At 41.1% G+C, this 24,715-nt stretch overlaps 1 protein-coding gene across 1 annotated transcript; it reads left to right on the top strand.

The window, feature by feature from the left end:
• The first annotated feature begins 1,778 nt into the window (after window positions 1–1,778).
• Window positions 1,779–20,707, top strand: galnt3 (UDP-N-acetyl-alpha-D-galactosamine:polypeptide N-acetylgalactosaminyltransferase 3 (GalNAc-T3)). The gene is made up of 12 exons (XM_079562904.1): window positions 1,779–1,911; window positions 2,285–2,579; window positions 4,265–4,816; window positions 8,103–8,275; window positions 11,050–11,199; window positions 12,780–13,014; window positions 13,088–13,205; window positions 13,387–13,587; window positions 16,708–16,839; window positions 17,031–17,132; window positions 18,729–18,878; window positions 20,052–20,707. The coding sequence occupies exons 3-12, from the start codon at window positions 4,308–4,310 to the stop codon at window positions 20,163–20,165; spliced, it is 1,884 nt and encodes a 627-aa protein (XP_079419030.1). The 5' UTR covers window positions 1,779–1,911; window positions 2,285–2,579; window positions 4,265–4,307; the 3' UTR covers window positions 20,166–20,707.
• Window positions 20,708–24,715: the final 4,008 nt, after the last annotated feature.

The raw sequence follows: 24,715 nt of genomic DNA, 5'->3' as shown, positions 1-24,715 counted from the left end.
ACATTGCTGTACTTTGACATAGCTTAATCCCACTTTATATTCTAGACTATGTTTTCACCGAGAACTCCTTGAGCAATTTAGAAGACTTTTCATTTCAGCAAAAGGAGAGACACTGATGGGGAAAAAATTACTTTAAAGATACTCTCTTGAAACTTGTGTTGTATGAATTACAGAGTAAATAGTAGGAGTAAGTATAATGAGTTTTCATTATTATTAAAAGTTTGCACGAGGAATTAAGACAAGGCAAGTTTATTTGTAGAGCACAATTCATACACAAGCCAATTTAAAGGGCTTCACAGTTGCATAATATTACAAGAAAACAAAATCAATTCATAAAACATCAACATAAAAAATCAATTAATTACAGTAAAAGGCAAGAATGCAGATACTTTCAGTTGTCATATGCACGGGTAAAAAGAACTGTTTTCAGCCTGGATTTGAACATTGTCAGAGTTGAGGCCTGTCTCACATCCTCGTGAAGACTGTTCCAGATATTGGCTGCTTGAAACTGACCTCACTGTGTTTAGTCCTGACTCTAGGAACCACCAGGAGACCCCTCCCTGAAGTTCTCAGACACCGGAGCACTGGACTAATATGGTCATATTTCCTGGTTCTCGAGCAACCGTGTTCCGGATGTACTGCAGCTGTCTCACAGTGAGCAGCTGTGGCAGTAGTCGAACCTATACTAGAGACAAACGCATGGATAAGTCTCTCTAAGTCTGGTTTTGACTTTATTCCTCTGATCTTAGCAATGTTTTAGATGGTAAACAGCTGCTGATGTTATTGCTTTAATATGGCTGTTTAAAGCCACACTGCATTCATTTTTACCCAATAAGGAACATTGAAATACAAGCATTTATTTTATAACAGATATTTTCAAAAAATAAAATATACCTTATAAATGTACAATCAAACATGTGCCTTTGCTGTGAGCGGCTCAGCTCTCTTAAGACATGACTTTTACTTTACCAGGAGTGGGTACGTCTCCAGCTCGTCTCCATGGCGATGTCGACCAAAGGCAGCAGAATTTTGTATTTAAATGGGTTTAAATGGGTTCGGTTCTCATCCAAATCCATTCTTTATTACCCACTGCAGTTATAGCATTTCCTGTATTGAGCTGGTCATTAGGAGCATATTTTGTACTGATTGCAACAGCATAGTCCAAAGTGTTACACAGTGTGCCTTTAAGTTCAGGCCTGAGTCTATGATTGCTCCTAGATTTCTTTCCTGAAGTCATTTTTTCATTCTATGTGTAAAAAATGACCGATTGTCCCTATATTTTGAGTGACCAATTGAATTTATGGAGAGAGACAGTTTATTTTTTATGCAAATTTCATCACCTAGGGGGATTTGGGATATCTTCATTATTCAGTCTGCAGAAGAAGAAAAAAGTTCGCTATTGCTGTAAAGATCTTTCAAAAACAAACAAAAACCGGTGCTACTTCATGTTGTCCCCCCAAAGCAGCCTCTGAAGTCACAATTACCCCTTTTAAAACTATTAGAGAACGTTTATTCCGTGAAATGAAAAAGAGTACCGTGTAGACCGCGCTGGTTCACAGTTTCCAGGTGAAAACTTCAAATAACAAGTGTCCTTTTGTCTGTGCCACCATTCATTGACTGACTATACCCTTTTCAAATCCGAATCAAGTGCCACATAGACAACCATTAACAGACCAGGCGTGGAAAGAAAGCGGGGACGCGGTGAACATTTTTTAAAAGACACAATAAAAGTGGGATGCCTGCTGAGGGTTAGGAAGTGCGCTGGGGGAACACACTCACACACTCACTGCTTCACATGGCGTTTTAAGACAAGAGGCACCACCACCGCTGCGAGGAGCTGCCTGTGTGGATGTGCCGCGCGTCCTCTCATCCCTTGGGAACGAATATATCGGGTTTCCAGCTTAAAATCTGGTGAGTTTCGAATCTTTTACGCTGAACTGTTTTTACGCGCGGAGTCTGCTAAATGTATCCGCGGTCTTATGTTTTCGTGAGAGATGTGCCTGGTTTCGGCGTGGACTGGAGCGCGCGTTCCTTCGTGATTTGTTACCCAGCAACTGCCCCAGTGAATGAGCGCTTGAACCAATGCGATTAATGACACCCATTGTGCGGGTGTTGGAGCAAGTTAGTCTGTGCTTATCCGACCAGTGCGGCAGAGACGTGTCCGTGCGTAAAAGTTCGCCATTCGATTTTTAACCAAAAGGGGAATGACAACAAAAAAACAACAACAACAACAACAAAATGAGCTGATACGATGTTATCAAACTTGTTCCAATTTGCATTGCAGGTACGGGGATGGCCACGACGACCTCTCCCCCTGCGCATGCGCCTCACTCCTCCCCGCTGCGTCTACCTGAGAGCAGAGGAGCGCACCTGGATACAACGAGACGGAAGTTTCGTTGAGCTCACACCGCTCCCGCTCCCGTGTTGAGCAAATCTTTTACTCTTTCGCCGACTTCCCAAAAGAGGATTCACAGCGAGGAACCAAAAAACTGGACAGCCCCAACAGGATGGGACCCCTGTGGATGTTACTACAACACTTTTAAGGGTTTAGAGCTGCAGTAGTTGTTGAGCGACTCATGGTACGTACAGGTTTTGTGTGTGTGTGTGTGTGTGTTTTTTTTTCCTCTAAAGGAATCTAATGCATGAGAGGTGAGGTCAAATGTGAACTGTCTGCAGCCTGTGCGTAAGGAGAAGAGCGTGGATGGTTTTTATGGCACTTTACACTGACGTTGCACTATAACGACTTCGGCATGACGGTCAGTAGTGGTCTGTGGTCAATCAGGGCATTGTAGTCTAGGGTTTTTGTCACATCGGATCAGAGATCATGGCGAGAAATCTCTGTTATGCTTCTGTCTAATGTTGACCGGCCCAGACCCACATAAATATACCTGCGTAAAGTCTGCAGTAGTGCTTGTTGTGTGTTGTTATGACTTTATGTAATATACTATTAACAGTTGGTGATCTCCTGTTGTTGGGTTCGTGTAGTGGTTCATGTAGCGCAATTTCATAGCTGCCTAAAATATCAGTCTCAGTCTCTAAATGCATAAACTGTGAAAATGATGAGCGAAAGAAGTCATGTTACTTTTAGACTTGTTAAACGACATGTTCTTGCTCAAATAGCTCCACGTAAGAACAACTTACAACTTTCAGACATGTTTGGTTTTATGTGGACATCGTCTGGAGGAGTTGCCCTGACATTCAGAGTACCACTGGGGGACAGCCACGTGACTGAAACTAGTCCGGGATGGAATCACAGAATCGGAATCTGCTTTAAGGAAACTCAGACAAGCTTTTGTCTGTTGCAGCTGAACCTGAGGTCACAAGGCTCCACAGTTCTGATCAGTGACATCTATCACTCAAATGCCAGAGACAGAAGAAGAAAAAACAACCTCAGTCTCCTGAAATTAAGTTATTGCAGTAGACTTTGATTCAGTATCGATAACCCTGGAGCCCTACCGCAAACTATCACTTGGTCTTCATAGGAGCTGATTTTTTTTCTTCTAGTAATGAATTGAAATTTGTTTTGTCTTCCTTTAGTATATTGTGAACTCTGACATTTGTGGGGGGGGGGGGAAAACACAGTAGATCTCATTATAAAGCATTCATATCAACTTCATGAACTTGCCGGCTAGTTTTCTAGCATTTTTATCAAAGTGACCCTGAAAAGTGACCCTGTAAGTTGCGAAATGTGCCTATAAACATGTCCCTGCGAAGAACTGGGATACAAAAATGTTAGGAAGATGAGGGTTTAGTTTGTACCTCAACCAACATTTTGTCTGCGCACATTGGTGTATGAATGAGTGTGAATGGCTGACTGGTTCCTTACTGTATAGCGCTGTGGGCCTGATAAAGGTAGAAAAGCACTATATAAGTTGAGTCCATTTACTTGTTTCCTCTTTCATTGTTTGCCTTTAAGATCGCTCATACCAGATGATTTCTTTAGTTTCTTGCCGGGAGCTTTGCTAATACTTATGCTCTGATGTTAAATAGGTTTGCCAAAGTTGGTCTAAAATCAAAATCTGCACTAATTCATTAACACAGTGCTTTTCTAACTTTTCACATACCTAGCCATAAATATGATGTCTTCCAAACCAGGTGTAAAGCATAAATGTCACATAGTTTGAGGTAGACTATAGGAAATGACGCATCTGAGAGAATAATTATGAATGACATATCATGCAGCGTATTTCATTTATTATTTATGTTTACATTCTGCCATTGGCCTAATAGCTAATGCAATGTGCTCTTTCTCCGTTCATCCCAGCTGGCTCTCCGCCCTCACCCAGCCCACCCTTCTCTCATCCACCATGACCTCCCTGCGCAGAATGCTCCGGAGACGGCTGCACCCGCTCAAGCTGGCCATAGTCGCCCTCCTGTTCGTCAGCTTTGTGTTTTTCATCCAGTGGGAGGTGGGGGCCAGCCCGGGCGGCCAGGATGACCCGTGGCTCCTGGACAAGGGGGACTCTATGCTGGGGATGGTCATGGGCGCCGTCAATAACTTTCGGGACGCCATGCCCAAAATGCAGATCAGAGCTCCCGTGAGGCAGCAGCAGCAGCAGCAGCAGGAGGCCACGGGGGAGAGCGGGCCGTGTCCGCCGGGCCACTACACGGCGTCGGATATGAGGCCCGCCCTGGAACGCCCCCCGCAGAACCCGCTGGCGCCCGGAGCGGCGGGGAAGCCCTACCACACGGACTCGCTCAGCCCAGAGGAGCAGAAGGAGAAGGAGAGGGGGGAGGAGAAGCACTGTTTCAACCTGTTCGCCAGCGACAGGATCTCGCTGAGCAGGGATCTCGGAGCGGATACGAGGCCGCCAGAGTATGTTATTTAAGGTTATTCTCTCACCAGTATCCATACCTTCCATCCAGTTCGGCTTTACCCAATCTAAAAGCTTCATTTGAAAGCGAAGACGTACAAAACTGATCCCAACTTTTTTGTGATGTTGTCGCCGCGTTTTTTTTTGTCGTGTTTTCATATTATTTCCGATATTATGGAATGTTTCCCACTTTTGACTCTTTTCGCTTTGTCTCGGCACTTCCGTTGTCCTGACACTTCCGGTCGAGCACGAAGCCCGATCCTTAGCGGAGAACGAGGGGAAAATAGATTGATTTGTGTAAAATGTCCAATGTTCATTTGCACCAACATGTCGACACTGCACCGTTTGTCTGCGTGGCCGAAAAACGGCTTTGTTTTCATGTAGTGACTGATTTTGTGTGGACTTCTCCAGCCCCATGTTAACAGATAGGAGAAAAGGGGCGGGCACAATTCATGGCGGCGCCCACGCGAACTTCCGGAATAAGGTGAATAATCCTATAAAAACAAATACTTGGCCGCTCCAGCACTGGCCGATTTTATTTCATTACTTTAGGTGATCCAATCATAGTTTCTGTCCCAGCTTTGATTAGCTGCCGTTAGCATTAGCATATTGTTACTAGTTATGGAGCTTGGCGATTGAATTCTCCAGATTCTGCACTTCAAAAATGACATGCAGCATATTAACCAACTTTCATTTCAATGTTTTCCACCTCCCCTGAGGCCTGGGGAGTTGTAGGTGAAGTTGTTTTGAAGCCCTGACTTTGCTCTTTCCAATGCAGAAAACGGGAAGTCTCTATCATTTCGGTTGCAGAAATATTTTTTCCGTTCTTGATCAGCTGATATCCGATGCTGTAAAATCCCCAAATATCAGCCCGATATATCGTTTTATCGATGTTTTTTCTGGCACGTTTTTTTTTTTTTGGGTCACCTTTATTGTGTTTTCGTCAAGTTTTGGTCGCTCTTTTGTCGCTATTTTTTTCCCAAGAAGCTTTTAGACTAGAGTTAAAGCCAAACTGGAGAAAATGAGCTCAGTTCAGGTGGAAGTGAAGAGATTAAATGCTTCTTCTTTAGCCCAAAAGATTCAACGGCCAATGGTGTGAACACGTCACGGTTTTAAAAATGGCTTCCATAACAAGAAAAGAAAATATGTGACTGAAACCCATCCGTAGACTATTATGGAAGGCTCGTGTTGGAGACCTTAGAAGTTAGTTTGTACATTGGCTTTGTGGGTTAGACAGGTGGAGTAAAAGCCTTTAAGACATTGGGTAACAGATGAAATATCCTTTTCTTTTGTAATGACTGACCGATGTTTTATAAGGCCTTTCTCAGTGTTTGTAATATTCAGTTCACTACATGCCTAAATTAATACAGCTGTTCAAATACTGACTACAGTATTCACCAAAATGAAGTGAGATTCATTCATCCAATACTCTACTGTACTTACTTTATCCAATGACATAACTACCCCCTCTAGTGGCGCTTATCATCCTATTTCAGCTGCCTCCCAGACATGCTCCAGATGATGTCGGGAAGTCCAATTTAATCCTTATGGATGAACCCCAGATTTCTCTTACTTCATTGTTTGTGCACGTCTGCCATGGTTTTTGTGGTTACTCCGGAAACAATGACACTTTTGTTTGGCTAATCGCGCCACATGTCAGTGGAAGTACATGGGACTACAGGACATGATAGGAAGCAAAGTCGGCCTTCTGGTTCTTGTTAGCGTCTCTGGGTAATATTTGCTCTGTGAAGAAGTTATTCTAACCGAGAACATTGAACTCTTTTGCCTATACTTGAGTAATAGTAGTTTTATAGTTTATCTGCAATATTTAGCACTTTGCCCTAACTAAAGACATTAATCCAATTTTTCATTCAGACGATTTCGTTAAGACTTTTTTGTTTTTTTTGCTTGAATCATGTTATAATGTGCTAAACATACATGAGGTTTTGGACAGTTTTGAGTTATCTTGTTAAAGCAGTACTAAGTAAGTTGTTTACCTTAATAAATCCTTTCCGTAGGTCCTCTAGGGTTAATACAAATGTTAATGGGATGATTGGGGGGGTCATCCATCTCCCACTGGTGTCTCTGGCCAGAAAACCACACTTACAACTATCCTGCCTCCGGGTAGGAGTCACCAGTGCACACTGATGGAATCATGAAGAAGAAGCTAACAGGCTAACGGGCAAAGCTCACTGCAGGCTAGCGCCACTTAAACAGTATTTACTGCCAAGTTTGAGAGAAAAAATTATCTCCATTGTGTAATTGGATGTACAATATCCCTCTCTCCCTTAAGTTAAAAAATTGCAACTTGCTACGACACCTGCAACAAGAGTTACCCAGTGCTGCTTTAATGTTGGTCATTTCTTTATCCACTGCTAAAGCACTCTTGTTGTATCATAGACTTTTAAAGGCCATTATCCACCACTGGGCCTGTTCTGTGCAATTCTGCGGCCGGTGTGTTCTTCATGGGACCATTGATTTGCTAGCATGCTGCTTGATGAAAGTGGAAGCTTGTATTCACTGTCATACATATATATATTATTCCCACTACTACCTCCAGAGGGCACTCCAGGCCAATTTCAAATCCTGACACGACATTATGTCAAATTTTAAAACGTAAAATATCAATGCTGAGGTACCTAATAGTGTTTGTTTTTTTTGTGCCCGTTATGCCTGACATCCAAGACTTTAAAGGCACTATACGCATTTCTATGAAAGTGATCTAGAAAAGTGACCCTGCAAGTTGTGAAAAGTGCCTAAAAACTCGAGCATGTGTTACGAAAGTTAGGACCACATCTAACAATTTTATTGTTCATTGTTAAAAAAAAAACACACAAAAAACAGGTATAGGGCCTTTAACACTTACAACACCATATACAACAGCACTGTACTATAATGGCGCTGGGATGGATTGGGGTCATACTTGACATTCTACTTATGACTCTGAGTATAAAGTCTGAATTACCAGGATTACTGTAGTATTTACTTTGGAGAGCATGATGCAGCCCAACATATTATTATCCCTCATTATTCCTTCTTATCATTACCATGTTATTGCTGTGGGGCTTTACTTTTCATTTAGAAAATGTTGTACTCGACATCCAGATCATTAGTGGTGTAAATATTTTGGCGACTGTACTCACCTCGGGCTACATTACTCAGTTTTGTTTTTCAAAGGTTGCCGAACTGGACACCCCACATGGGACCCTGGCTAGATGTAATGACCGCACTCGTGCCATTTAGAAGCTGCGGGGGACAGTCACCTCCTTGTTTTGGTTCTTGTTTCAGATGCATCGAGCAGACTTTCAAGCGCTGCCCCCCCCTGCCCACCACCAGCGTTATCATCGTCTTCCACAATGAGGCCTGGAGCACCCTTTTAAGGACAGTGTACAGTGTGCTGCACACCTCCCCAGCCATTCTCCTCAAGGAGATCATTCTGGTGGACGACGCCAGCGTGGATGGTAAGATAATATTCACAATAGGCCAAGACCAACCAGCTCACACTTTGTATGAATAGGCCCAGTTTCAGAGTTAGCTTTGGGATGGAGCGCAGAAGAGCGGTTGTGAAGTGGGTTCGGACAGGAAGCCAAAGGAATACTAGAATGTAGAGTAATTGCTTGGATAAAAAGGAAGGTATGCAATTGCTTTTTTCTATATTTGAAGGATAGTGTTTAATCGATTAATGGCAAAAGGAGGAATTTATGAAAAAGTAAAGTTACAGAAAAGAGAGGCAGAGTGTGGGGGAAAAAAACAGCCTACTTTCTCATGGTATAGGACTGCACAAAATAATTGACTGTACAATGATCACTTGTAGGGCTGGGCACTATTTTGATACCAGTACTTTAACGATACTATATACTATATATGGTTTATGATACCGATATCTGAACAATACTTTTTTAGAACCATAAAACAGACCAATAATATAATTTATTCCTTTTCTTTTCTTTCCATTTAATTTATTTTGCATTTGTCATTTGTTGGAGGTGAAACAATCAAGAAACTTCCGTAACTACAAAAAGGGAAAAAAAACCCTTTTTTGGGTTACTTTTCCCCCATTTTAAACCATTTTTTTCTTCATATTTTTTCCCAAATTTCCCCCCAAATTTTTCATATTTTTTCCTAATTCTTCTATGTGTTTTTCCCCCCAATTTTCCCAAAATGTTCCACCCTTTTACTTTTTAAAAAATATATCATATTATATCAGTACTACGTAAACATTTTTTTTTCAATACCAGACTGGTGCCAGCCCCACTCACTTTTGTGACACACAAACAAAAGTCACGAGTTGTAAAGATGCAGCAGTACAGTCTGACCTTTAGATTTGATTTGTTTACTCCGTCCTACCCATTAGGGAAGTCAAATGACAGCCGCCCATTAACCGTGGGCCAGGCCTGTTTAATGTTTGTCCGTGCGTCCGTCTGTTGTTGTTTTTGTTTTAAAAGACGCCAGTCGAATTAATCATATTAACGAATCACTGTCGAGTCACACATGTTGAATGAAAACCTCCATGGGAACGTTTTTTGTTTTTACCCTTTGGAATACATGTTTTGTAAATGAAACTTTGTGCCATGAAAGTGGAGAACGGGCTAGATTGGATTAGATAAGATGAACTTGATGACTAGCAAGTTTCGAAAGTACACGGGCACGATTCAAAATGTATGACTTTGCCAATTTATCACAGTTTTAAATCAATATGTTGTTACACCCATACAAAACAAACAATGGATTTTCATGTAATGTAATATAAAACATGTTTAGACAGAACGAAAACCCTTAGCGTACATGACTGTGTTATCATTTATACGAGCAAATGTGGCACTGTATTACACTGATACTTTACAAAGCCACAAATGTCTTTAGCTCACAAATTAAGAGGCTTTTATTGTCAAGTGGATTTGGTTTTCGGGAAAAGACTAAACCTGCCGAGTTATAGAGGTAGCCTTTCAACCTGGGAAAACGAATTTGAGGCTATACTTAAAAGCTTTAAACTGTGTCCTATTTCACCGCGGCCCCTGGGTGAGAGAGTGTCCCGACTGTGAAGCGCGTTCGGACAGGAAGCCAGAGGAATCCAAGCCTTCCTCAGACCAGCAGATCACTTCAGTCAGTGTAAACAGGTGTGGTGTAGGAGTCCCACTGTATCCCCGAGCAGAAAGAGAGAGAGAGAGAGAGAGACTGCGCTTCATCCGATCTGGAGCAGGCCACAGATGGAGTCCAGTTCATTTGAAACGCAGCCATCTTGGACACACAGACAGCTTTTCCTTTTGTCAATACCAGGCTGTTGCCCACTGTGCCACATCGCGCCAGTTTGGTTTTACGCAATGCAAAAATCGGTGTCTGTAATGGAACGTTTGCAACATTAACTTTAATGAACCGTATAATGATTTTGTAGGTTTTAATTGTTGTTCATTTGGTGAGGTTGTTCCTTTTCTAAACCGACAAAAATCACTTGCTCTTGACTCTCTATGGCTGACTGGCTTGAGCTCTCACCTCACATCGAGAAGGCCCCCGGGTTCGATTCCCTGGTCAAGTGGGGCCTTTTTGTGTATAGTTCCCAGGATGGGAAGGTACGACTGGTATAGAAATGAAAGCAGGAAGCAGGAACTGAAAAAAATAAAACTTCTCTCTTTCGATCCATGTGTTGAGGCTGTTTGTCGAGGGACAGAATTAAAAGAAGGAACTTCATTGTTTGGCTCAAATAAATGATTTTTTCCCATTTCCCCAAAATACATTTTTCCATATTTTTTCCATTTTATTTGCCCAATTTTATTTTATTTTTTTTACAATTTTTTTTTGCCCCATTTTGTACTTGATTTCCTAATTTTTCCCCCACAATTTGGTTAATTTCATTGATAATATTTTCCCTATTCCCCACCATTTTTTCGTTAGCATTAAAGGGGCTAGATGCAAGTTAGCCATTTTATACTCATTACTGCCACCTCAGGTCATACATGTAGCTGCACCTTCTATGTTAAGCTCGTGCATGACGGCACTTCGGACCCGAAGTAACACCCTTTTGAGTGACAGTGCAGGATTTTAGTGGCAGTTGTGGTGAACAGATTTGGGCTCATTCTACACATTAGGACATTGTGGAAACCTTTTTGAGGGAGGAAAATACCTAACTTCAACATTTTTAAACTCCGTATAGTCCCTTTTAAGTTGTTGTAAACAAAACACCTCTTTCAATAACTATATATATTTTTATTTATCATGAAATGTCAATCTGTCTTCACAGAGGCGCTGAAGGACGAGCTGGACCAGTACCTGAAACAGCTGAGCATAGTGCGGGTGGTGCGGCAGGAGGAGAGGAAGGGCCTGATCACGGCTCGGCTGCTGGGTGCCTCTGTCGCCACAGGGGACACACTCACCTTCCTGGATGCGCACTGTACGTCCGTAAGCGCATCAGCCAAAGGATATCGCTATACAAACGTCACACCCATGGACGCACACATCCTTAAGGCACTATTGTTCGAGTTGCTGCTCCGTATTTGTAAAAGTCAGTTGTATGCACTTGAGCAGGACTTGCTTGTTTAAGCCCTTTCAGTCACTCCTACTTTGGTGGAATACTGGAATGGCAGGTTTTTATGCCATTTCAAATTCTTTTCCATAAGTGCTATGTTGACTCTGTTTCTGACAGCTGAATTGGCCCCAGCAAGGAGTTAAGAAACTTTGACTACATTCGATTTAGCTTTAATGTTTGAAGTTCTTATGACAGGTTTTAATCCCTTTGTAAGTGTCACTTTTAGTTTGATGGATCATGCTTATTTTAATCACGATATATGCCGTGTTCATGTGGGTCTTGGGAACCGGGAAAAACATTTTTTCAAAACAATATGTTAATTTAAAGCAGTACTAAGTAACGTTTTTACCTTAATAAATCCTTTCCGTAGTCGCTCTGGAGGTAATACAAGTGTTAATGTGATGATTGGGGGGTCTTTCATCTCCCCCTGGTGTCTCTGGCCAGAAAACCACAATTGCAGCTTTCCTGCCCAGGGGTCGGAGGCCCCAATACACACTAATGGAATCACGAAGAAGAAGCTAACAGGCTAACGGGCAAAGCTAACTGCCGGCTAACACCACGTAAACAGTATTTACAGCCAAGTTTGAGTGGGAAAAAAAAAATCTCCATTGTGTAATTCGCTGTACAGTATCCCTCTCTCCCTTTGTCTTTTCTGTCAGCGTAGCATTTACATGCTACGACACCTGCAGTGGTGCTTTTTGCCTCTAGGGGCATGAGATATTTAGTACTGCTTTAAAGGTAAAGTAAGGTTTAAAAAATCAACAAACCAAAGTTTAGCTTTTGTTCAGTTACGAAAGACCGTTTTTGGTTAAACCGATTATTCCAAAGCCCAAAGGCTGTGCCTGGAAGGCCATCTACCATCAGTGATGACATTCAAGGTAAAATGAGTTAATTGATGATGTACATTTACTTGCAATTTCTATTGGTTTGAAGTGTTTTGTTTTGATAGGTTCAGTTTAGTTAGATGTACTGTCAATTCCACCTCAAACGGGCCCTGTCCAGATCATTGTTGAGCCAAAACTCTTTCACAGTCAACTGAGAAGAGCAGAGTCCAGCTCGATATCCAATGAGAGTTCATGCAAAGTCATTTGAGTAGTTCAGTTGGTTGAGCATTCGCCTATAGACCTTAAAGTAGTTCTTCAAATCCCATTTTCCAGGAGTGCGAGCTGTTGTTGTGTCTTCAAAAAAAAGACTAACTTTGATTGTGAAAAAAGAAAAAAAGGTTTTGAGCCCAGTGGAGGTGGAAAAGTGCTGTGCAAGTTTATTCACCATCAAGTAAGATAATACCATCACGTCTTAAGCTGCACTTGTTTGATTGCGTTTTATGATCCCTCCTCTTTAATATATTCATTAGTGGACTTGCGACTGCCTGAGAAAGCCATTTCCCCCACATTTCACTTTTAAAATATGTCTGCTCATGCGTTTGTCAAAATGTCTCTTTGCAGGTGAATGCTTCCAGGGCTGGCTGGAGCCTCTGTTGGCCAGAATAGCTGAGAACTCCACTGTGGTCGTCTCTCCAGATATAACCACTATTGATCTGAACACTTTCGAGTTCATGAAACCATCTCCATATGGCCAGAACCACAACCGGGGCAACTTCGACTGGAGCCTGTCGTTTGGCTGGGAGAGCCTGCCCGACCACGAGAAACGCAGGAGAAAAGATGAGACCTATCCCATCAAGTGAGGAAATGGCGTAAATGTCTTCAATGCTAAACAAAAGTATTAAAAAGTATTCATCTGCTGTCAATGTCAGGACTCCAACTTTTGCCGGAGGACTGTTCTCCATCTCCAAAGACTATTTCTACCAGGTTGGGAGTTACGACGAGCAAATGGAAATCTGGGGAGGGGAGAATATTGAGATGTCATTCAGGGTAAGACCATGTCACTTTCGCATTAGTAATTTCACATTTGTTTCGCGCTTTACAAGCTCAACAAGTCTCTCAAAGCACTGAACTGTTGTCGTTTTTCATTCACTCCATACTCCATGATGGTTAGCTTTTCTTGTTCTTTAAGTCTTTTAAATAGTGAATAGTTTTTTTTTTTGTCCCGCAGGTGTGGCAGTGCGGGGGCCAGCTGGAGATCATCCCCTGTTCTGTGGTGGGACATGTGTTCCGCACAAAAAGCCCCCACACCTTCCCCAAAGGCACGCAGGTCATCGCTCGCAATCAGGCCCGCCTGGCTGAAGTCTGGATGGACGGATACAAGGAGATTTTCTACCGACGCAACCAGCAAGCGGCTCAGATGTCCAAAGACGTGAGTACCGCACAGCGCGCTATCAATAACACAAGGACCGAATCCATCAGTCCTTTGCTCCGAACGTCCATGGTCTGCCACGTGAGAGTGATTAATGGCCATCCAGGTGATCTCGTGCTGGACATCAAGAACTCCGCCCCAAACATCCTCCACAATCATCCATCAATCTCCACATTGTAGAGGCTACTGGACTATTGCACTTTGACATAATACACCATCACTATTCTGTTTAACAGCTTATACCCTAATATTTTTGACTGTCATGGATATAAATTTAGGGATAGGATTATTTAACACTAACCAACTCATAGATCGATCAAAAATCCCTCTTGAGCAGACTTTTTTTTATTTTTTATATGCAAGTAGCTACTTAATTGAGCTAAGAGCGCAAACAATATATAGTTGTTTCTGATGTACTTATTTATGTGTACATTGTGTTGTTGTAACTTTAGTTGTGTTTTAAGTGAACAAGTAGAAGTAGCAGTAAGAAAATGTTCAAAGTGGTAGTAGCACGTTAACTATCTGTTTTGTTGCCATTTGAAACAACATTTGAAACCATAAGTAGACCCGTTTTCCTGGAGACAAATGGGTCTCGGTGACCGCTTCAAAGCCCCACTGTAGGCTTTTAGCCCTGTGAGCTGTTAAATGGTTAAAGTGGCTGGAGGAGGTGTAGCTGCTTCTCAACATGTGCTCCCAGGGGTCCCATAAAAGACCGTGTTCCCTTAGGCCTGCACCTCCTTCAAACAGACACACACAAGCTTCTGTAGTCCTATCAGTCTGAGCTAATGTTTCCCCCGGCCTCGTCATTACACTAAGTGCTCTTCCTAATAAGCACTTTTAGATTGGCCTCTGAAACTACACGGAACAAGCCTCTGTTGTCCTGTATTCCGCTAAAGGTGCCGGTAACAAGCATAATAATAAGCCTGGAGATTATTGGCACAGAAGTTATTATGTAAACCAGAGGTAGCTTCGGGACGCGCCTTCGACTTAGCATGACAAGCCGCAACCCAGATAAAACATTCATTATCAGTATACTTATACTAAAACATCACTGTAAACAGCTTTTTAAAAATTGTTTTTGACGTACCTGCTAGCCACGGTCAAAGGTCCCACTTTTGTATCCCAACATACCAATAGGGTTCAGGATCGTGAAATCATATCGCTAAGCATCATGGGAGTTATTGTTTACATTAAAACATTTGGACACGACTCTGTGTTAGATTTGTATTTACCAGTAGTGACTCACCAGTTAACGGAGTTGTTCCCGTTTCTCTACTTTTGATGCTGTTTTTAGCTAATGTTATTCTATGGAAAATGTATGCTAGCGCCCACAAACATGGCAGATCTCCATGGTAACCGTGAATTTTCCCGAACTCTATTGAGAGTGCTTGATGTAAACTATCCTATCGGGTTATGCTAGCCGACGTAGCGCTAATTCCGGAGAGACCGTAGACATTCTGGCATATTATTGACACTTTTCATGGACTTAGTGAGGCAGACCAGATAAAATATCCATCTCCAAAACTCCAAAGTGACATGCTGTAAATTCTCTAATACTGGCCTGTAATTCCATTAGCGGCCTGGTCTCTAACAGTGGCCGGGTTCGCGGCTGGCGGAGGCAAATTAAAGCCGGTCTGTAAAACAGGCCGGGGCTTTTATTAGAAACTATAGCGGTAAAAATATTCCCCATGTTAGGAATTTGTCTCATGCTGGTGTAAATGATAACTCACGTGCAGGAGGTAAACAAACGGGAACCCGGGCCGATGGGGAAGCTGCGGAGGAGCTGATCCGAGCGTAACTTTGACACAGATTTAGCCACTTTTCAAACCTCCTGTGACTATGTTTGGAAACAGGGCAAACAACAAATGTTGTGTGAAGCTCCAGGGTTTTAATAAAGTCACCATCGCGTCTTCAAAGCATGTCCAGCTGCTCCGTGTGCAGGTCAGCCCCACACCTCAAAATAACTCCTACAATCAGCGCGAGTGTCTCGTCTTCTCTCGGGTCAGTCTCATGATCGATCACAAACACAAACGCTCCGTCTAAACTCGCCTTTTACACAAGATAACAACAAATAATCCGGTCCGAAAACGAAACAGAAACCTGCAGTGACATTGATGTCAATGTTCCGCTAACAGCAACGAAGCACTTCCTGTTGTCCCGACAAAATAAAAGGCGTCAATGTTCCAGCCGCTGCGGGAGAGGGTTTGCAATGTTAATAAATGAACCTAATATTTTAGGTGCAAATGGACACAAATCTCGTTTTTCTTCGTTTTCCTGGTCGTCCGTTTTGCTCAAATAGAAATAAAGGCCTGTCTCTAATTGTGGCCTGGTTCCAATAAAGGCCTGGTCCTAGATGCCCTTGAGTAAATAAAGGCCCCGGCCTATATTAGAGCATTTACGGTAGTTGAAACAAATTACCTTTTGGTCAACTTCCAAACACACATTTCAAACATTGACACGCTATATTTCCATTGCTAGAAACATTGTGCATTGTGTTAGCCAATCACAGTTGCTAATCATTTGTTAGCATTTCAGGCGAGAATATAAAACCTGTCGGATCTTTAAAGGGGGGATATTATGCAAAATCGACTTTTTCAAGCTTTACATCATGTTATTATGTCATTCCCTCATTAAAAATATGCCTGAAGTGTTGCCTTGGAACACTCATGTATTTTTGAGTAATCTGTAAAAACTCTGATGGCGGCCATTTTAGGGATAAGTTTGCCTGAGTCCTCCTAGGAACGCCCCCACCTCCTGGAGACGCCTCCGAGCTTTCATCATCAGCCGAGTAACCAACCACTGCTCCTCAGCAGAACCCCTCCCCACTGATGCCAAAGACAGCGTGTGGAGGGAAAGGGTCAGAGGTTCTTAAAGAGACAGAGGCCTATTTCAAGACAATCGCTGCAGCCATTTTGAGAGAGCAATTTTATACAAGGCAGTTATTCTAATTTACTGCATTTACAGACCAACAGAAGGTTTCGTCATCATTGTAGTGTGATATAGACTGGTGCTATGTGATTGAAAAAAGAATAATACCCCCACTTTAAAACACCTTAAGCTTCCAATTCTAACTTATACAGTTTGTATCCTGACCACCTCTTGTTTCTTTTCTTTTTGCAGGGCACTTTTGGTGACATCTCCCGGCGCGTGGAGCTCAGACAGCGGCTTCAGTGCAAGAGCTTCTCCTGGTACCTCCAGAACGTCTTCCCTGAAGTCTTCATGCCCGACCTCAACCCTCTGCACTTCGGCTCGGTATAAACTTTCAATCTTACCGCAGCGGCTTTCCTCCTAAACCTCTCCTGGTCCAACTTGACACCACCTAAAAGCCCTCATGAGAGCGGAGTTGTTTGGACAGCTTGCAGGGGATGTTTTTTTTTTTCTTTTCAACGTTTGGCTTCCTTCTTTCATTTTTTTTTCTTTTTGTGTGTGTGCCTTCTCTGTAGGTGAAAAATGTGGGTAAGGATTCGTGCCTGGATGCTGGAGAGAACAATGAGGGTGGCAAACAGCTGATCATGTACCCCTGCCATGGAATGGGAGGAAACCAGGTTAGAAGAATGCGGGAACTATGTGCAGTTTTATGTCAAAAACACAATACTTTAAGGGGGTCATGTACCAAGTGTTTATGTGCAAAGCAAGTAGCAGAGTCATTTATGCATTTTTTTTTATTCAGACAGCATTATCTTATTTATATACGAACTCTATAATACAGACAATATCAAATGGTACATTAAAGTGATCGTCAGGAAGTCTTAAAAAATGTGCAAAGTCAACCACCTGGTCTTGCATTTTGATGTAAAGTAAGTAATTCTATGTATATGTAATGTTTTTGTAAAGTCCCTCCATCCGGAATCTCAGCAACTAATCAGAGTCTAGTATCCTCCCACGTTGACCAATGAGACGAGCTTATCCTGTGAACCGCCCTGTCAGGTCCAATCAAGAGGGAAGGGGAGGAGCTTGATCATTCACTTTTGAAAATTCTGTTCCTGCTCTCCTCATTTTGCAAACTAAGAAATGCTTTCTGGTTAAAGAGGGGAGGAAATTGATTGTTTTGAAAATTCTTGTTCCTGCTCTCCTCACTTTACAAACTTTACGTGATTGTAAGTTTGTAAAGTGAGGAGAGCAGGAACAGGAATTTAAGTGTAACGCCAAAAAACCCCCCCAGCATATTTTATTTTTTTAGCTTGCACCTGCTATTTGGCTCCTGCCTTGATAAATGCCCCCCCTTAGTCTATAATAAACGTAAGAATTAGAAGCAAAAATGTTGGATTTAAAGTTATCTATGCTCTGATGACTAAAGAGTTAAGTGACAACTTTCCTGCCTCACTCACGACTGTGTGATCGATTCCCAGCATTAACTATTAAATTAGCACAATGTGTTTATCTGTCACCTCCTCCAGTTCATGCTTATGGTCCTGTCCAATTTAGTGGCTGAATACCTTAAAAAGTAAAAGTCAGGTCTTTCTAATTCCAATTCCCCCCCCCCCCAGTAGTGGTAGAACTAGCCTAATGTGACACTCGCAGTCATGATTATCATTCTCAGTTTTCTGAAGCTAGTAGTATATGTTAACATTTATCTGTGACATTAACATTTCATGGCATTTCAAATGTGAAACACTGAAAGTTTCTTAAGTGGGTGTCTGATTGGCTAAAAACAGGCAGTTCCCATCAACTGTCCGGTCTCCCACACTTTGTATAATGTAAACTCTGAGGTCGTCTAGACCGCAGGGAGTATTCAGTTGCACTTTGCTTCCGCGAGTGATGTGTGATTTTCAGTGTAAACCAAGTGTTGTAGCTGAGTGGGATTTTCCTGGCTTTTCGAGGGAGGATCTCCATTTTGCTCATTTTCTTGTGTGAACTTGAGCTTTATGTCGCATAATATTATTGCTCGGAACCACATCATCAGTGTTGCCTCATTATTCATTCTTGGTCATCCTTATTTTGCCTGAATAGTCTTATGAAAATCGAATATTCAACAGATTTAGAAGTGATTGCTGACTCCGCTACTACAACGTCTGATTTCTTTATTTAGTCAAAAATGAATTCACTAATGGATCATTCATTCATGGCCCACCTATATGCCGCTATATGGGAAAGAATCTGACCACCTTTACTTTTCTTTTCTTTTGTCTTGCTTACCCTAGTATTTCGAGTACTCCACCCATCACGAGATCCGGCACAACATCCAGAAGGAGCTGTGCTTGCACGGGGCAGACGGGCTGAAGCTGGAGGAGTGCCAGTACAAAGGCCGGGACACGGCCGTGGGACTGCAGCAGAAGTGGGAGCTCAAACAGGTCCCGACACTCAGACACTAGTTCTAATTAAATCAGACGTGCTTGGGTCATTTATTTTTTTTCCTTCCAAGATTTCTCTCCTTTCGTCTTTCTTTCTTCCATCTCCTTGTTTCTTCCCTTTTCCCTTCCTTCTTTTTCTCTTTATTTCCTTCTTTCCGTCTAAAAAGGATATAGGACAGGAAGGAAGAACCTTTCTACAATGCAATAAGTAATCTTGAATCAAGTCAAAATGTTCTTGTAATATTTGTCCTTAAAGGGACTATACAGAGTTTAAAAATGTTACAATTATGTATTTTCCTCCCCCTACATGTTCCAACAATGTCCTAAGGTGTAGTATGAGCCCAGACCTTTTAAGCATAACTGCCTCTAAAATCCTGCACTGTCACTCAAAAAGTTGTTAATTAAGTGCCGTCATGCACGAGCTTATTATAGAGGGTGCAGTTACACGTATGACCTGAGGTGGCAGTAGTGAGTTTAAAATGGTAAACTCGCATCTAGCCCCTTTAATTTGCGTAGATAATTATAAACAAATCAAAACAGGTATTATTATTCCATTGACTGTTTTATTTTATGTCATAATTATTCAAATTAAGGTCTAGTGTTCTTAAAGGGGCTAGATGCAAGTTAGCCATTTTATACTCACTACTGCCACCTCAGGTCGTACGTGTAGCTGCACCTTCTATATTAAGCTCATGCATGACGGCACTTCAGACCCGAAGTAACACCTTTTTGAGTGACAGTGCAGGATTTTAGAGGCAGTTGTGCTACACATTAGGACATGGCTGGAACATGTAGGGGGAGGAAAATACTTTTTTAAAAACATTTTTAAACTCTGTATAGTCCCTTTAACTGCAACTTATCCAGATTTATTTTTTTGCTGTTAATTGTCCATCTTTCTTTCCAATCTTCCATTCTTTTTTCTCTCCTTTCTTATTCTCTTATTTTCATTCATTCTTCTGTTTTTTCCTGCCTCCTCTTTTATCTATTTTTTCTTTCTTTCTTACATAATCACTAAACTTGTTCATAAATTAACCCTGGTTTGGAATTAACCAAATCCCAGAGCCAGGGTTCAGGAGAAGGGGTTCAACTTATCGTCAGGCATTCATATCCATCCGTTTTATTGATCCATCAGACTCGGATTTGCCTCTGATTGTTTTTCCTGCCTCTCCACAGAATCAGTTGTTCTTCCTGCCCGGTCTGAACTTGTGCCTAAGTGCCCGACACGAGCAACCTTCTCTGGCACCTTGTAACGCCTCGGACCGGTACCAGCGCTGGCTCTTCGTCTGAGAAAAAGGAGCGTTTTGTACGTGCACATTTTTTTTAGACTGAAGACCACTCTTAACTTATTTTTCTACGTAGAACAAAACTACAGCTGCTGGGAGGACAGACAGTGGACACTTGAACTTTGAGATGTGCCTATTTTTGTGGTTCGGACACAAGGAGTGCTTCCGGTCACAAAAAGCCCGTATTGTGCAACTTGGACTTCTGATATTGCACCATGTTATGTTTCCTGTGCACATTGGATGAAATGACAAAATACCACTGTTAAGGAGACTTGTAGCATTTAGCCTTCTTATGGCTTTTGTAATGTCAAAATGCATTTCTCTTACAATCTAGGCCAACAGAAGGAAAAGGACAACATCTAATATTCATAGTTTTCTTTTCTCTGATGGAAATGTATTGAGCTTTAAAGCCGCCCTCAGCAGCTCCATTTAGCCGGCCCGGAATGGTTGCCTTCCCACATTGTATCGCTAGATGCGCCACTTTCGAAACAGTGAGCTCACTTTGTCCCGCAGAAGCAGAGACGAGCACCTCCTTCACCTCTCACGATGCACCCCCCCAACCCGCCTCCTCATCCTCACCTGCCACTGCACCATGTCAACACAAACATCGCAAATGTTTGAAGCAACAGTTTGCGGCTAACACAGTCAGAGTTTAGCATTATGACGGACGTTTACAAAAGAAACATCTGCTGGGTTCACTACCGACTGACAACAATAAATTCCAGGAGTAGGCCTATAGCTGAGGGCAGCTTTAAACCCCCAAAATTCAACATAAAGTTTGAATTTGTATCACATTATTATATGTATTGCAAGCAAAATGAATACAAGGGATTGTTACCAATTTGTTTTTTCCTACTTTTGCTAAACTAAACCCTCTAACTAACTAAGTCCCCTCTTTTAAAAAGTCATTGGGTATCAAATGTGTCCTGAATTTAAACTTGGGTATATATATATGCCTATTCATTATTCAGATTTTAGGAACAAAATCTCACAGTGCATTCATTTCTTGCGATCTATACAGGAAAAGAATCTAAATGATATTTCCAAATGTTTTTTTTTTCTTTCTCAAAAGCCTGAATAAAGTGTTATACCAGACCTTTCAAAGATAAGAAATCAAAATTATGATAGTCACGCAACTGTTCAAATTGTCACCAAAGAAAGTCAAAGTTTGCCATGTCACAATAATGATGGTGTTGAAAAAGCCAAGTGCCTTTGGTTCCATTTGTAAATTGTCAAGACGACTATGAACGTTTTCTAGTAGACACTGAATGAAAAAAAAAATGCTTTGTTACAAATCGTGGGATGTCTTTTTGAATTGTAAATTGTGCCATGTACCATTGTGTGCCTGTTATTTCTACTGAAGGGGCCTTATTGCGTTGCAGGGGGAGGAACCTCTGCCCATTTCTAGCCTGGCCAGCCTGCCAGTCTCTCCTGCTGGCCAGGCTAGCCCATTTCTGGTGCAGGCACTAGTGTTACAAATGGATGTGGGATATACGTTTTTGAAAACATAATTGTGGAATATGAAACTGTTGCTGTATAAGGTGTTTGAATGTTTACATTAAAAGCAGCTTGTTAGTATTGAATATTGGTGATGATTTTCTGATTCAGTCCAATACACAAAGTAGCAACACTAAACTTTCAAGGTTCAATTTTAGTGTGCTTGGATCAAATCTTTGTTTTATATGATTTGAACTCTTTGGGAAACACTTCATAACTACATATTTTTAAGCATTTTTAAAGAATTGATAAATCTTCTATCTTGACCAATTACAAAACATATCATTTGTAGTTGTAAACACAGAAATTGTGATAAGGTTTATTGCTCAAATCATGAATATGGCATGGTGTTCAGTAGGTGTTTCCAGCCTTCTGGAGCGACTTTCACGAACCAAAAATGTCACTAAGCTATTATGCTTTGAGAAAGTTGGGATTTCAACACAATTAAAGACAATGACCTTTGTTCAGATCAACAAGTACATAAATGCATCTAAAATGTTACTCACCAGGTGTAAGCAGAAATGTAGAACATATTTGGAGATAGCAGCATAGATAGCAGCTCCTTGAAAAGGGCTGGAGAGGTTATAGTAGCTCCTGAACTTGTGGTTAGAGACAAGCTATTATCAAAAATATTAAATCAACAATATATATTAAACCATTGAAATATTAAACTGAGCGTCATGTGATAAGATACAGGTAATTTCAGATCACATTTTTGCAGTTTTTATCCCACTTTGAATATCCAGTGTGTGTTAAAAACCCAATGTCCCCGACCCCATTTTCACACCTTTGTGCAGTGAAAAGGAATATTTCCACTATCGATATACACATACACATGTGTCTTGCCAATTCCAAACAAAGAATGAACTTCAATAATCTGCAGACCTTAAATTGAAAATCGCAACTGTTAATTAATATAATTCCAAAATTTTGTGTCTCTGTGATCAGTATTACTTTCCAGGATTTGCAAGGTTAAAATAGATGTGAAGAAATATGAGAGCAAGTTAAAAGACTCTTATATTTCTGGGAAATATAAAGAGGGAGGTCTTTTCATCACTAAGAGAAAAAAATAATAATATTAAAATGTAGCTTCATGCTGTGGGTCTTCTTGACTTGTCATTGGTGATACGGGTGTTTGCAACAGTTCGTAGAATTTCACTGGAAAAAAACAGGCTCAGAGGTAAAACTATGGGCTACAACTTTCCTGTGATACACCACCTTCATTTAAATGATGAGAAGAAAAAGGAACAATTGATTGAAACAGTGTTAATTTGGACAACATATTTTAATTTAGTTTAAGTCTTTTGACGAAAATCTAATTAAATTTTAGTCGAGATTTAGTCGACTAAAATTGCACGTAAACTTTGCATTTATAATATTCATTATAATCAAAATACAAAATGGCTGTTGTTTAATTTCCTAAATGCAAAATTTTAAACATTTACAGAAGTGTTTTGTTGCATGTTTTGCCTTATGTTTGTTATTAAAAGTTATAACACCAATGACACAAAACTTAAAATAATAATCTTCAATTATTAAAAAAAATAAAAACATCCAAACTGTCCCTTATGTTGTAAGATGTAATGCTAAGAGGGTATTGAATAAGAAAATGTCCATATTTTGATAATGATCCACTCAAGCATCTGGAAGCTCTTTGAATGTAAAGAGAGAGTAAGTAAATTAAGTATTTCCTTATGCTTTAATGAGTGGTTGCTAATGTTTTGTAAATGCTAAATACTAGTGTGTAGTTACCGCAAAGTGTTACCTAAGAGTTGCCTATGTGTTCCAAACAATTACCAAAGCTATTGCCCACTTTATACTCCAAACTGGGCTTCTGCAATACTGGTGTGCAGCCACCAGGGGGCAGTTCACCCTAATAATTATTGCAGACCTAAGCTGTTGGCTGCTCACACAAAGGACCTGACAGGCAGATTATTATCCGGCTGCTCTGTTGAGGCTTATGAATGAATCACATGTAACCCATTCAGAGCAATTCTTCCATCCAATTTATTTCAAAAACATGGTAAAAATGAAAACAATGAAGTAGTCTCTATCTACACTTGGAACCCAACACTTAAAAAAAACTGTACTATTGTGCAAAATGCATTTCACAGAGGTCGAAATAAAAAATACAGAAATCAGGCACATGAAGCTTCACAACACAACCAGCATAGAAATGAAGACAACTCGAAGATAGCGAAGCGTACAGACCTTTGTAAACCACAATAAATACACATTTGGATATATTTTTGCTCATAAATAGCGAACAAAAACGAACGCAGGATTCTTGGATGAGCGGATCCCGCTGTGGCCTATCTCGGCTTCACACACTGTATACTTTGGCACACTCGTCAGCACTGAGCCATGTACATATAGGCTACTGCCAAACGCCTGAGAGACTTCTAATGCTTATATAGTACCAGAGTGACGCACGTAGTGTCAGAAAACATTTCCCATGTCAGCTTTTCAGTGAAGTCTTTCAATGTTTACAGGTAGAAAGGTTTGTATCCCAATGTGGAAGCCAAAATTATTGCCCAGTTAAGTGGTTGAATCCATGGCAATGTTATTTATCGATTTGGTTCATTGTTTCTTTACATGTAACATCAATAATGGCTTTAAAGGAGTGACGTACGGTGGCCGTGGAGGAACAAGTTTCAACAATTTGGTGATGTACTTGCATGAACTGAACTGAATTTGCTGATTTGTTTGTATGTTTGTGTATGTGTGTTCCAGAGCAGCAAAAGTCTGGCAAAAGCGGATTTTGTTCATTGTTTATTTTAGATGGATAGAGATAGAAAGATAAAGAGTTACTTTATTGAGCCCGAAGACCGATAAATAGATTAGTAGTTGTTTCACCTTCCGTCAAAGATCAACAAATAACTTTTTTTAATATATATGTATATATTTTTTCAATTTTACTCAATTGTTTATTTGGTAATGGCAGTGCACATTAAAGTGATAGTCTGCAAGATTGAAAATCAAAGTGATAGTCTGTAAGATTGCGAAATGAGGAGAGAGAGAGATGTTATGAGTAAACAATCAAGCCCCTCCCCCCTC

Source organism: Gobius niger (assembly GCF_951799975.1).
Source record: "Gobius niger genome assembly, chromosome: 9".
NCBI classification, from domain to species: Eukaryota; Metazoa; Chordata; class Actinopteri; order Gobiiformes; family Gobiidae; genus Gobius; species Gobius niger.
Note: the sequence above shows the minus strand (reverse complement) of the source record. Positions and strands in the feature narration are given on the sequence as shown.

Coding starts and splice junctions, on each gene's coding strand:
- galnt3 (XM_079562904.1), top strand. CDS start 4,308: ATGACCTCCCTGCGCAGAATGCTCCGGAGACGGCTGCACCCGCTCAAG. Junction 13,206..13,386: donor ATATTGAGATGTCATTCAGG/GTAAGACCATGT, acceptor TTTGTCCCGCAG/GTGTGGCAGTGCGGGGGCCA. Junction 18,879..20,051: donor AGAAGTGGGAGCTCAAACAG/GTCCCGACACTC, acceptor GCCTCTCCACAG/AATCAGTTGTTCTTCCTGCC.